Source organism: Bos grunniens, chromosome 8, assembly GCF_055505025.1.
Source record: "Bos grunniens cultivar Pamir isolate PY7600 chromosome 8, Bosgru_T2T1.0, whole genome shotgun sequence".
Lineage (NCBI taxonomy): Eukaryota > Metazoa > Chordata > Mammalia > Artiodactyla > Bovidae > Bos > Bos grunniens.
In genome coordinates, this window is record NC_141172.1 from 24,186,688 (window position 1) to 24,201,573 (window position 14,886).

At 37.9% G+C, this 14,886-nt stretch overlaps 1 protein-coding gene across 14 annotated transcripts in view; it reads right to left on the reverse strand.

Annotated features, from left to right (window-relative positions):
- ADAMTSL1 (ADAMTS like 1) overlaps positions 1-14,886 on the reverse strand; it is a 1,112,438-nt gene that overhangs the window by 265,367 nt on the left and 832,185 nt on the right. For all 14 annotated transcript variants that reach the window (XM_086414961.1, XM_086414960.1, XM_086414965.1 and 11 more), the window contains 2 exons: positions 8,443-8,554; positions 4,492-4,630 (listed from right to left, as the gene is read on the reverse strand). In XM_086414961.1, the coding sequence (XP_086271087.1) occupies positions 4,492-4,630; positions 8,443-8,554 (251 nt within the window). The remainder of the gene's footprint in view (positions 1-4,491; positions 4,631-8,442; positions 8,555-14,886) is intronic.

Below are 14,886 nucleotides of genomic sequence, written 5' to 3' on the forward strand. Positions count from 1 at the left end.
CCAAATGTAGCTTTTTTTTTTTTTTTTTACACTGAAAGATACTCAGAAAACATAAGGTGCTTATTAGTGGAACTAAAACTATGCCTTTTTAGTTTTTGCTGAACCACGGGCATACATTTGGAAACTTTCTGGCTACATGGTCGACTTTACCCTTGGACCAAGAAGCAACGGTCACACAAACTATTTTATAAAGCAGCAGGTACTGTGTTAACAACAACAACAACAACAATTTTCTCTCGTGTAAAATGGAAGCTATGATTATAGCATGGCAAGTACAAGGATTTTATATTTGATAAGATTACAAGCATCTTAGGAACTATAGTGTTAAATCAGTGAAGCAGTGTGCTCAGGTCGTGTCTGACTCTTTGAGACCCATGGAATGTAGCCCACCAGGCTCCTGCAAGTTAAACATGCCCAGATCTCTGATATCCAGAAGTGACATGCCTCTGGACTTCTGGGAGTGCCCATGTTGGGACCACTACCAAAACATATAGCATATGTGTATATAGTATTTGACGAGATGCCATAGCTCTGAGGCACCAGTGAGAAACAGTCTTCATTTCAGCTAAATGTCATTAAATTTTTAACTTCACTTTCTCTTCCTTCTCATTATAAGCATTGCTCTGGCTTCCTTTTTGAGACTGTTTTTGGCCTGGAAGCAAAGTATTTTATCACGTCATTAAATTGACTGTATAAACGACACCAGCAGAGAGCAATACAGCTTTTCTGGGATGGAGCAGCTGGCCACCAGGTAAGCTCAATTTGGTCATACAGTGAGAGGAATTCAAATTTCTGTTTCAGCAAAATGTCAAGTTACTACATGTCACAAACATTCAGGCTTGCTTTTGAATAATGGAAACCAAGAATGCTAAGTCATTGAATTCTATCTATAAGAATATCCTTACCTATGTTATGAGCTACAGATAAAACTGGATTATCTGTGGCAACTGGAAATTATTAGTGAATTTTATTGTTTTCATTATAGTCTTTTAACGTATCAAAATTTCTGAGTTAGTGCATGAGGAATCAGAAAAAAGCCATGAAAACATAAAAATTATTTTGGAAAGAATAGGCTATATGTCAACCATCTCTTTAGCCCCAAGAACGACTAGATGAATCCATCTACAACCATGGAGACCTATGGATGCTGTTGGTGAGTGAAATGAGTAAGTGATGTCATTCATTAGTTCAAATGTATAACATCGACTAGTTACAAAGCAAATTAATGAGAACAGTGAGGCTATTCTGGTAAACAGAAAAATCGGGCGTTAAGGGTTATAGTAATGGTTATCACATCGTGTTTATTTCTGAGTTATTTTGGTTTTATATGTGTAGTAATGAGGAAATTCTTATTCCATAGAAGCAGTTGCTAATGCTAACAATTTTTATAGTTCACCTTAATCTTAGGATATTTATTTTTTCAATTAAACAGATCCTAATAGAAGAACTTAACAATGAGGGCAAAAAGTATTTCCTTTGGTAGTGAAATATTTTTACTATTGCTACAACAATTTTTACAATTTAGCTTAGCCTGAACAAGTTAAGATTAGTTTATGTTTGAGTATACTTTTTGTGAGTTATTGTTTAAAGATACTTCAAAATATATAAAATGAATTTTAATGAAGCAACTCCATGGAACAACAGCTTATAGGCACAGTTGGAAAATCACTAATTTAATGCAACAAATAACTGTCTCACCCCCACTAGTGGGTGAGAAAAATAAGGTCCAGAAGGGTCTTTTTGCTGTCCATGGTACTTCCCAATCTTGACAGGGAATAAATGTGGCTACCTAAATGGGATTTTGCTTTCAAATAATAGGCTAACAATCCTAGTATAATACAGGAAAAGTAAAGAACTATCTCAATGACTAATAAATTTCTTTTGAAATGCCAAAATATGTGACTTTATCTGTTGTAAATACATCTTGTGTTTTCCCTTTTAGGGGCTTCTAAGTTTGGACACAAAGGGGTTAGTTTATTGTCACCAACAAAGGTGTTGGTTTAATGTCACTAGAAAAGTCAAAGTGTTAGTTGCTCAGTCCTGTCTGACTCTTTGCGACCCCAGGGACTGTAATCTGCCAGGTTGCTCTGTCCATGGGAGAATGCATGGGATTCTCCAGGCAAGAATACCTGGAGTAGATAGCCATTCCCTTCATCAGGGAATCTTCCCAAACCAGGGATTGAACCTGGGTCTCCCACATTGCAGGCAGATTCTTTACCATCTGAGACACCAGGGAAGCCCTTAATGTCACTATTAGACAGTTAAATCTATAGTTAGAAAACAGTTCCTTGAGTGCTTGATTCTGCTATGTCTGATGGGAAGGCAGACTTATTTTATTGAGTTTCTTTAACTCCTTTTCTCAGACTATCACTTCTTATTTTCTCTCGAAATTCAGAAAGGTTGTTCTGATCCTAGGTGTGTAAATGAGTTCAGTGAATTTCATAGCAATTATGCACTATCTTACCCTCAGACTAGAGTATCTACATTTCCTAAAGCAGTTTCCTCTTAAACTTCTCTTTCTGCTCAGTCTTAATTTTTACAGCTTTGTTTAATTACCTCTGTAATAAAAAAGCAGCATCCTGATATTCACTTCTTATTTTTCCTTTCTCCTTTTCCCACTTCTTTCTTTTTTAATAGCCACCTGTCCCAACATTTATACATGTGCTGTATTAGATGTTTTAAAATAACACAGACATAGAAAAAGCATCAATTTTACAAAATTCCTTCAATGTAGAATGGCCTTTTGCTCTTGAATAATAAGAAATAGGCCAAAAATATTACTCCAACAGAAGATGGGTAAAAATCAGAAGCCAGAAGAAAATGAGTAGATTTTTTTCTGACTATAAACGTGTTTCTTAAAATTGTTAAAAAATACTTTTATTTCACAGCTGTTTTTTATGACCATCTCTTCACTGAAGTTTTTTTTTTTTTTTTGAGTAGAGGGGAAAAGCTTTATATGCAATTATGGGAAGGGAATCCTTCATTTCTCCTAGAAATACACATATACATTTTCTTGGAACTATATATAAGAGCTTCAGAATCTCTCTATGGCTAAGTCAAACTGTTTGAATTGAGATAATTATGCTTTTCACTCACTGGTCCTCCTGGTATAGATATGGATAAAGATGCATATAGTAAGTAGAAAACTTTAAACTAGGGTTGAATTGCATGAGTTAGAATTATCTTGGCTAAAAATACCTCATATCCTTAATATTTCCAAAATAAAGAGGTCCAAGCAAAATTTTCTTACCTCATTTAGTTTTTATACCATATCCAATCTTTAAAATGCAATTTTCTGGTGGAATATGAAGCAAAGTTAAACTTCACCTAAATTATATATTTATAAAATATCTATTCTTCTGTTTCTTTAATGAAAATCTGTTATTTTGAGTTCACTTTTACCAGCTAGATAGTATGATTTCTATGAGTAAATTAATATTAGAAATTTCATATCACATGTAGAATTAAGAATTTCTGAATGTGAGGCAGAAAGAATACAAGAAAATATACTTTAGAAAATTAACAGCAGAAAACAAAAACTCAAATTGCCTACAATTCAAAGGTAGAGTAATTTTCATCCACTTGGCTCATGTAGTAGTTCACCTATTCAAATTTTATGAATATATAATTAGTAAGCTATTATTTAAAAAAAAAAAATTGAGGTGTTCCTCAGAAATCCAAGGCTCTAGGAAAGGATTCCCTATCTTTCGGTCTACATGATGAGTTTTGTAGAAGAGTTTTCATACATCCTCTCCCACTTGTTGAGGATGAGTAAGCCATATTAACAAAGAGAATTACCAGGAAGTGTTGAAATTAAAAAAGCAAATGTTCACCATGAAAAGATTCCTGACCCATACTTCTATGACTACTTATCATCTGGAATATTTCATTCATCAGTCTGATTCTTGATCCTGCAAATAACTGAGGGCCAACTATGGTTTCCCCAAAGTAAACATATGTGGAAGGTGTCAAGTGTTTTTTTAGGGCTTCTAATTAAAAAGATCTTTTAAAAAAACCTATTAGAAATAAGCCCTGCTTTCTATTCAACAAAGGCTGAGCTTATCTAAATGTGGAAGAACTGTTCTAAGGCTGATTTTTATTCTGGTTCACTGGTGTGGCCCACCACAGGCTAAATAGGGTCAACTGTGACCCTGAAATATGGTCTGCTCTGATCATCTCAAAGAATCCTGAGAACACTGTAGCATCACGTTTGTTAAGAGTAGAAACAAGTAACCAGAATGGAATGAAATCAGAAGACAAAATGTCTCTGCAGAGTGCTTTACCTGCAGCTCTATCAATGGAAAACCCATGGACCCTGAGGTGGCATTCTACAGCAGCAAGAGTAAGAGGCATGGGTCCTAATAACCCATGACTAAAAATGGACACTGGGCAGCAGCACTTACTTATTTTAAACTAAACGCTTTTTAATTCAAGAAGCTTATTTGAACTTGATTTATGTTTATAGTAAATAAACTGGTAAATGTGACTGACCTGGCTGGACAAGGATCCAAGTTGCACTCCTGAAGCTTAGGCTTGGGTTTGATGTTCTCAGGGTAATAGTGACAGTACTGGTCAGCAACCACACGGTTGCTCCGAAGATCGTAACACTCAGCCGATGTTAGCTGGTAACCTGTGGTATCAAGCCATTTGGGCAAGTTTCAATGTATACATCAATGCAATGTATTCCCTTAGGCTATTTTGCCCATTTCATATTAATGAAAATTCTTTCCCAGTGCTCCAGTCGTTTCCAGGACCAAAGAGAGATAAATGGAAGGCTCATTAATTTTTACAGGTCTCAAATGCTATGTTTTCCCCAACTTTTAATAATTAAATGGTACCATAGGGTTTGAACTACATAAGGGTAAAGCTATAAGACTACTGTAAGAACTATTTTTATTAATTTGCTTTATATAATCTAAAAGTCTAACATAGAATTCTGTATCCAAAAGATATTTATTTACAAACCATCTCATGTAAGGATGCAAAACTGCCTCCCTTGTACTTGGGGCATCAGGGTGAATAAACTCCCAAAAAAAAAAAAAATTAATCCCAACACTGTTCCTCTTGGTCAGTGGTGACCCATAATATAGAATCAGCTACCTACCTGGAAACATGTGTTTTCCTTTGCCTAAATTCAACCTGAATGGACTGAATGGATATGAATTGATGACCAAGACCTAAATAGTGAAATCTCAAGTTTTCCTATACAACCAAAACAAAACTAAAAACTTCCTACTGTTCAACTTTTGTTTCAAAATCCTTTGCCATTTCTAATTGTGTAGCCAATATTTATTGATTCACATGTGCAAATTTCCACTGTTTAGAGAAATCCTCTTTTTTTTAAAAAAAAGAAATTGTGCTGCTGAATAATACCGAATTCTACTCACAATATGTATTACTTTTCTTACCTGCCTCTTTTTTGTTCTGTGAATTTCTGGTGGTATGGTGATGAAGACTTAGATTCTTGGGGTGAAAAGTAAATGTGCATAGAGTATTTTTTAAAGTTAGGGCTTTCATATCAGTGTAACCTTCATCAACTCCAAAATATATTCCCCCTGGACAGTGGTTGAATACTGTTGTTGTTAAACACGTGTTAGAAAGTCAGATTTAGAGTGGTTAAAAGTCTAGCAAAAGATTTCAGGAAATCAGAGGGAGACTTATAAACCAGATTTCCTGACTTGAGGCTGTGTTCTCAGACCACCCACAAAAATTAATTGTTCATTAAAGACCTAAATAAAGAGCTTTTAACAATTTTACTGTCAGGATGAAAAGTATGGAAAGTAATGGCTAAAAACACATGTTCCACTTAATTTTTTCTCTCATAAGAAAATAAAAAAGCAAAATGATATTTTATAAAAGTAAATATACTTCTGTTTTTCAATTACATTATGCTTCAAGCAGATAATCTGATGACAAGCTAATTATTTTATAAAGTTTCCAGAAAACCATTTCTACTTAAGGATAGAATTTTATCATGTAGTAAAATTTGGGCACAAGCAGTAAGTAAACACTGAATGTGAGATTATGATTTTTAAAAACCATAATTTGTCAGCTTAAAAATGCAGTTGGGAAGCTCTTCTAGAGTGTGTGAAATGAAAACTTAGAACAAAAACGAAATGAAGGACCAAAATGGTCAGGTAATTGTGTTTTCTAAAGTTTCACAAGGTATTTGATGTAGCAATTCTTAAGACTTAGCAAAATATTCAACTAGTTGAATCTGGAACTAGAAACATATAAAGGAATTCAGAGATCATTTCCTCAGAGATTTTCAAACTACGGTCCATGAAATGTGAGGGAAGTGTTAGTCACTCAGACGTGTCCGACTCTCTATGACCCCATGGTCTGCATAGCCAGCCAGGCTCCTCTGTCCATGAAATTCTTCAGGCAAGATTACTTGAGTGGGTTGCCGTTCCCTCCTCCAGGGGATCTTCCTGATCCAGGGATCGAACCTGGGTCTCCTGCGTTGCAGGCAGATTCTTTACTGTATGAGCTACCAGAGGCTGGTTTCTACATCCTTCAGATCTCTGAGCAATGTTCCTTTATCTGGCTTCCTAATATGATTTCCTTTGAGGAAAGGGTTTGAGAGCTCAACACATTTGTGAACTGCTGCTGGTTCTACTTCTTCACTTAGATGTGAGGAAAATAAAGCCCAAAGTGTTTGACTTATATATGAATCTAACATCAATTGTCTTATTATATAGTAAGCCATTATCAAGGTTACTGTAATTGCACTCCAACAGCAGCCCTGTGTGAAACTGTCACAACAGGCCTATTATTGAAGTGCTATTCTCTCAAAACATGGTTTTTATGAAAAAAAAAAGAAAAATAATTTCTTAGATTTCTTTTTTTGAAACTGCTTCCTGTGTTAGTCATTAACAGGTATATCAAAACAATGTATTCCCATAAACATCAAAGTAATTGGCACTTTCTTCTTAAACAAAGTAATTTTCTATGTAGCACAGACAGAGCGACTGGAAACATTATTTTATTGAAATGTTTAAAATGTTGAATTAATAATTATGTAACAACCAAGGGAAAACACTTATTTTTAAGGTAAAATCTAACACTGCTCTATAAAACCTCATTTTCAACTGTTTGTTCACATTATGTAGACATAGGTAACACAGCTGAAGATGACTTATATGTTCTTATAGTTTTATGAGAATTAATGGATAGTCATTTGTCTCCATTTTGAGGTACTATCCTTTTTTCTTGTCAAAATAATACAGTTATACATGTGTGGATTAGTTACTTAAACAGTGCCAATTAACAGGCTTTCATGAAGATGGAGCTAGAATTTATTTCATGTGCTCATTTTTAAAGGAACAGACATACAATTTTATAACCGTTAAATTGCCAAAATTTTCAAAAAGGTACTCCACAAATAACTGGCTCACTTGGCAATAAAACTAAAATATTCATAGACTGCTGATTACCCTTCTGGAAAGAATTCTGGTAACATATGCCAATAGCCACAAAAATTCTGAAACTCTTATGAGTTTAGTCCAAGGAAATAATATGAAGGGAGAAAAATACTTAGGTATTAAGCTATTCATTACATTATAAAAGAAAAGTTTAAATGAAATGAATGATCTTCTGTAAGTATATAGTTAAATAAATTATTATAAAATAATCAAAATAAATTATTATGTAGCCATTTAAGTAATCATTAAAGAAAAGAGGTGGGGAGGGAACCTTTTCCAGTAACACAAAATGCTGTTCATGTTACAGACATGATGGAGCAGAGATTGGAATTCATCTGGTGACTTTTCAGGAGAGATGTGTTTTAAAGTATACATGTATACCTGTGGCGGATTCATTTTGATATTTGACAAAACTAATACAATTATGTAAAGTTTAAAAATAAAATAAAATTAAAAAAAAAGGAAAAAAAATAAAGTATAAATAAGGCAAGTGGCATTCCTTTTATTGCACGGATGATGGGGTAGAGCTGAAAAAGAACTGAGCCTAAGTCTACAGTACATTGATTTTTTTTTCCCTAGTAATAAACTATTTTCTTTAAATTAATTTCTGATTCTTCTTAGATACATCATGTTACGCAGAAGACCTGACAAACAATCTTCATCTGTTTCCTGAATAGATAAGTTCATTCAGCCAGAGGAATAGTTTGTTCTCAAATGAACAGAACTGCCTCCAGACTAAGTTGTTGCCAGGCCATGATATTGCTTGTTCTGAACTTAAATGAATCAAGGAAAGAAGGAAAGACTATTTCCTCTGATGGGACTCTACAGCCAGAAAACGTGCATGGGGCATCTGGACTGAGGTATCTACCTCATGGGAAGGCTTCAGGACTTGGCCCCATTGAGATGAAAGAATCTGGTCCACACAGCACTTCCATATGCTAAAGCAACTCTATTCTTAAAGCAGCTGAGTCTTCCCTCATGGATGCCAAGAGCTTCTAGACTAAGTGAACAGCATTACCTCCTCCACAGGTTGCTGAGCAAGGAAAGAAGTCCGTCTCCCTCCATCGGTGGATGATAGGCTGATAGAAGATGAACTGGACTGTACTGTTCTCAGGCCCCGAGCTGCGAATCTGTAGGAGACAACGGCAAAGCACAGGAACTAGTGTGACGGAGGGGTGCCCTCTGGGCTCCTTGTAGCTTGGACAAGGATGTGTGGTAGTGATGATGGTCTCAGGTTGTGTCAAGGACCACACTGGGAGAGAAGGGGCAATGGCAGCTTCACCCATCTTACCATCTAACCAGCAAATGGTCCTTGCAGAAACCATCACTATCATTACTTCAGTTCTGCAGCCACAGAACAAGGTCTCAACGTGTGATTCTAGCAAGTGTATCCGAAGCCACTGACTCCCTCACCCTCTTTTAGTTTCACCCTCTCTGGTACAACAGGTAACATTATGTGAATTTTTCAATGTAGGTTCAGAAGTAGATAATTTGTTCTAAGAAAATTATAAATGCAATCTGCTTCAAAAAAAACTAAAGGTACTGTCACTGTTCAAGAGAAATAAAGAGCTAAAGAATTAAGTAGCTCCTCTCACTCTGAGACTTCCCTGGTGGCTCAGACAGTAAAGCGTCTGTCTACAATGCGGGAGACCTGGGTTTGATCCCTGGGTCGGGAAGATCTGCTGGAGAAGGAAATGGCAATCTACTCCAGTACTATTGCCTGGAAAATCCCACGGATGGAGGAGCCCGGTAGGCTACAGTCCATGGGGTCCCGAAGAGTCGGACACGACTGAGCGACTTCACTGTCACTATCTCACTCTGAGACATACTGCGAGTTTCCTGGCAATGGTGTGATTGATAGATCTTAATGTGCAAAGTTACCAATGGTAAGCTCACTGAAATGTAAATTCCTGAGTTCAAGCCCAGAGATGCAGGCAATTTAAATGTAGAGAGTCCAGAAGTCAAATTTTGAAAAGCACCAACTTACATTACAAAATCATTTATTTCAAATAAAACAGGTGTTTATGGAAATTATAGCTCTTTTGTTTTTTTAAAAGAGGGGAATGTGAGGCAGTTCTTTCAAACTCTTAATAATTCTTTAATAGTTTAAAAATACAGGTTGAGGAAACAAAGTCAAACTGAAAGAGAAGGAAAAGTATCCAACAGGAACAATGCACTGCTTTTACAAAGACAAATGACATACAGTATTTGAACAGTTGGGCAAAGGCAAGGCTTGGGCTATTTCTTATACTGAAGGAAGGTCTATGGAAAGCCTGGTGGACCACCTTCTACTCCAACTCCATCCTGGCAGTTAGAGGAGCAACAGTCCACAGATTCATGTCCCGTACGTCTTTGCTAATGTTTTCAAGCTTAGCATTGTTCCAACTGCCCTTTACCTAGGAAAAATTGATGGGTTTGGGCTTCAGCTTTTTTTTTAAGATAACCTTATTTTATTTTGCTACTGAGTTTAGAAACAATTAAGCACCTAGGATGCAAAGAAAGAAGGATCAGGTGCTAACCCCTGTATCAGTTTTTGGCACTGGGATGAGAATATGAGATGTTCCTCAGAAAGTCTGGGAGCATTGCAAAGTGCAAAGATGAGAGGAAAGCTATAGAATATCTCACATTATGCGAGGATTCTGACCCATGGAGCATCCCAGTTTTTCCTGATTAAAATAAACATTGATATGATTTCCTACTTTAAAGCAAAAACAGCTGAAGCAATACCCTGTCTTTCACAGAAGGGGAGCATGGCCTACCGATTAGTATTTTTCAGTCTTATGTGTCAGATACAGGATATCTAACTGCTTGTTTCAGTTCAGTTCAGTTCATTTCAGTCGCTCAGTCATGTCCGCCTCTTTGCGACCCCATGAATTGCAGCACGCCAGGCCTCCCTGTCCATCACCAACTCCAAGAGTTCACTCAAACTCACATCCATCGAGTCGGTGATGCCATCCAGCCATCTCATCCTCTGTCATCCCCTTTTCCTCCTGCCCCCAATCCTTCCCAGCATCAGAGTCTTTTCCAGTGAGTCAACTCTTCGCACGAGGTGGCCAAAGTACTGGAGTTTCAGCTTTAGCATCATTCCTTCCAAAGAACATCCAGGACTGATCTCGTTTAGAATGGACTGGTTGGATCTCCTTGCAGTCCAAGGGACTCTCAAGAGTCTTCTCCAACACCACAGTTCAAAAGGATCAATTCTTCTGCCCTCAGCTTTCTTTATAGTTCAACTCTCACATCGATACATGACTACTGGAAAAACAATAGCCTTGACTAGACGGACCTTTGTTGACAAAGTAATGTCTCTGCTTTTTAATATGCTGTCTAGGTTGGTCATAACTTTCCTTCCAAGGAGTAAGTGTCTTTTAATTTCATGGCTTCAATCACCATCTGCAGTGATTTTGGAGCCCCCCAAGATATTCACTTAGGTGGCTACAAATACTTAATATTGGTATAGTTGTCATTCTATTGCCTTTATCTTCCATTTGTAAACTCTGCAAAGGCAAGTATCATTCATCTTGCATACTCCTCTTTCTTCAGCATCATCCACAGTGCTTGGCACACAGCAAGTATTCAAATAATTGCTGAATGAATGTATGAATGAACCAACCAATGAATGATACTGATTATGGTCCTTTCAAGCATTTTCAGAATTGCAAACTATTATTTGTGACAAATTCTTGGAAGCCTTACAGCTTCTTGAGAATTTGGTGGCAAGAGTGGTAAAGAACCCACCTGCCAATGCAGGAGACATAAGAGATGCAGTTTTGATCCTTGGATTGGGAAGGTCCTCTAGAGGCAGGCATTGCAACCCACTCCAGTATTCTTGCCTGGAGAATCCTATGGACAGAGGAGCCTGGCAGTCTACAGTACATGGTGTTGCAAAGAGTTGGAGACGACTGAGGCAACTTAGCACAAACTGCGAGAATATCCCCAAATTAAAATATAGTAGACTGAGGCATTTGGGCTTCCCTGGTGGCTCAGACAGTAAGGATCTGCCTGCAATGTGGGAGATGTGGGTTTGATCCCTGGGTTGGGAAGATCCCCTGGAGAAAGGCATTGCAACCCACTCTAGTATTCTTGCCTGGAGAATCCCCATGGACAGAGGAGCTTGGAGGGCTACAGTCCATGGGGTCACAAAGAGTTGGACATGACTGAGCAACTAAACACAGCACAAAGGCATTCAATAAAGGTTACATTTTTATATACATCTTGAAGTTTTCTTGAAGATTACAATCATTTCTTTTCGATAAAGTGTTGGTAAAATTGATTATGTTGATAAAATTCATAAAAAGAAGCAGATTGTTACAACATAGTCCTTGCCCAATAGTACTTTCTGCCCTCCTATGAAAGCTATCGCTTTAAACAGGATAGTAGCAGAAAAGGCTTATAAAAATGCTAGTTATTATTGGAATAAAACATAGACTCAATTTTTCCACTGTTTTAACAGTTGGAAATGCTAAGATTCGAGGTTATTCAGTAAAAATAATGAAAAAAAATGTTAGCACCCAACTTTATTTTTACACTTCCTATAGTGTTTTCTAGTCCTCCTAGAATGCCAGACCTCAGTACTGGGAGACATAGATAACAGTTCAGCCCACAGGCCCTTGGCTCAGGGTTGCATGAGAGATGTTGGCTATGGATTTACTGCCCAAAGTACTTGAGTAGGGTAGTAGATCAGAGATGCTTCTTTGGAAATAATAACTGTAATGTTGGCTAAGGAACAAAGAGGTGGAAGCAATGTGTCAGGACTAAGATGCTGAGGCAGGGCAAACTAAGGTCTAATGGAAGGCTGGTCTCGGCACTCATATGGAGAAGGAGGGCAGAGAACTGAGCAGAGTGGAGCCAGAGGAGGCAGGACTGGACCGGGGCCTGCCACTCTCAGTGTCAGAGAAAGGTGAGGAGTTGGTTCTCTGACTCTGTCTTCAACCTAGCTGTACCATTGGTAAAACAAGGTGGGGAACTCAACAAGAAATGCAGTATACAGTAATTAGAATTGACTGGCATAAAGAAGCATATTTATTGGATGAATCACTACCTGTAAAGGTTGAGTAGGAAAATGAATCACTATTTATTACATGCTTCTTTTTTTCCCCCATAGTTAATTTAGTGTTTTCCTCTCTAGAATGTTTGGCTTACAAAAATGGTTTTCCCTTTGTATAAGCATAGGTGGACAGGTATGGGGTGGGCATCTAGAGACAGGCTGGGTGGCAGGGTGAAATCAATCTGTATTTAAACATTTGCCAAAGTTCAGCCTCCATGAGAGAAAGGAAATGATGATTTCAATCCTACCCAAGATTCACAGGCTGCCCAAATTTCACAAAGTCTATCTTTATCACATTAGCTTGTAGCAAGTGTCTGTAGCTTTTACTATCTGTTCATTTTATTTTGGTACTTAATTATAGTCATCACTATTTCAAAATTCCTACTCAGTGTTTTTTCTCTCAAACAGCATCATGAACTAGGAAAGGGCGGATACCATATTTCAAAGTCAAGCTGCCTCAGGCATGAAGAATCTCCTTGGAGAAGAATACACATGAAAGTTCTGTAAACTTACTTCATGAAGTGAACTCTCATAACTTTATGTATGTGATTTCTGCTTAGGAGCCCTGCCTATTGTTTCACCTTTAATAAAAATTTGGGGGATGCTGAATTATGTATGGGGTTATGCTTCCCTGATAGCTCAGTTGGAAAAGAATCTGCCTGCAATGCAAGAGATGCCAGTTTGATTTCTGGGTCAGGAAGATCTGCTGGAGAAGGGAGAAGCTACCAATCCAGTATTCTTGGGCTTCCCTTGTGGCTCAGCTGGTAAAGAATCTGCCTGCAACGTGGGAGACCTGGGTTCAATCCCTGGGTTGGGAAGATCCCCTGGAAAAGGGAATGGCTGCCCACTTAGGTATTCTGGCCTGGAGAATTCCATTGTCTGTATAGTCCATGGGGTTGCAAAGAGTCAGATACAACTGAACGACTTTTACTTTCACTTTCATGCTTAAGTCTGTCCAGAAAGAAATATGAAGGTGTCATCTCTACTTAAATATCCTAACTTTGCAAATAGAAACCACCAGCTTTCTATTCCTTAGAGTGCTTAGGCAAAAATTATGCTATCAATCTTCCTAATCAAATTCCCCAACTATGAAAATGTAATGCATTTAGAAAATTATGCTCTTTAGGAAATAACTGTTCTTTAGTTGTCAGTATATGAATTGTGAATCAGTGTTCTTGTTCTGAGTATGATGATTGGTTATTATTCTTCAGTCCCTGCATGTGTGTGCTAAGTCACTGTGTCTGTGTCTGACTTTGTGACCATATGGACCATAGCCCACCAGGCTCTTCTGTCCATGAGGAGCAAGAACACTGGAGTGGGTTGTCATGCCTTCCTCCAGGGGATCTTCCCGACCCAGGGGTTGAACCCATGTCTCTTATGTCTCCTGCAATGGCAGGGGGTTCTTTACCACTAGTGACATCTGGGAAGCCCATTCTGCAGTGTATTTTGGCTACTTTGATGGCTTAAGTACTCACTCATTGCTTTTTCCTTCTGCTAATATGGCTTTCTTAAATTTTAAAAATAGTTCAAACTGAATACTTATAAATATGCCTTAGCTGCTTTCACAAGAAGAGCTAAGTTCAATGTTCTGAAAAAGAATACTGCTGCTGCTGCTACTAAGTCGCTTCAGTCGTGTCCGACTCTGTGCGACCCCATAGACAGCAGCCTACCAGGCTCCCCCGTCCCTGGGATTCTCCAGGCAAGAATACTGGAGTGGGTTGCCATTTCCCTTCTCCAATGCACGAAAGTGAAAAGTGAAAATGAAGTCGCTTAGTCATGTCCGACTCTTTGAGACCCCATGGACTCCATCCATGGGAGTTTCCAGGCAAGAGTACTGGAGTGGGTTGCCATTGCCTTCTCCAGAAAAAGAATGACTTAAAAAAAAAACCCTCTTCTATCTGGGAAGGTCCTTCTCTTTTACTGGGTCTGTAGCTTCTGAAAAGATAGCCTGGTAGGGGAAGAAGGGGATGCTAAGCCAGATAATTATCTAGCCAATAGCCAATCATCCTCAACAGTTAATGTGATTATAGGTGTGCCTACATCCATTTGTCTTATAGCTACACCTGCCAAACTGTTCCTGGGTATACCACTTGTAAATCAATCAACCTCGGACCATCTTCAGAGAAGTGGTTGTATGCCATGGTGTAGAGAGAGTATTGTAAAAAGTTTGACCAGAAGTTAAAGCATTTGAAAAGATGGAAAGGAAGTCATTCAGTTCTATTTGCTTTTATACGCACTACCTCATTCAATTCCTCACAAAGACTATGTGGAGAGATTCTTATTACCATTTTTCAAATAAGTAATAGGTTCCAGGAGGTAAAACAACATACTCAAGGTCACACCTCCAGGAAGCAGGACAATATCCACAATTCTAGAGTGTCTATCTTTTTTACCCCTCTACACTAGCATTGCCAAAAA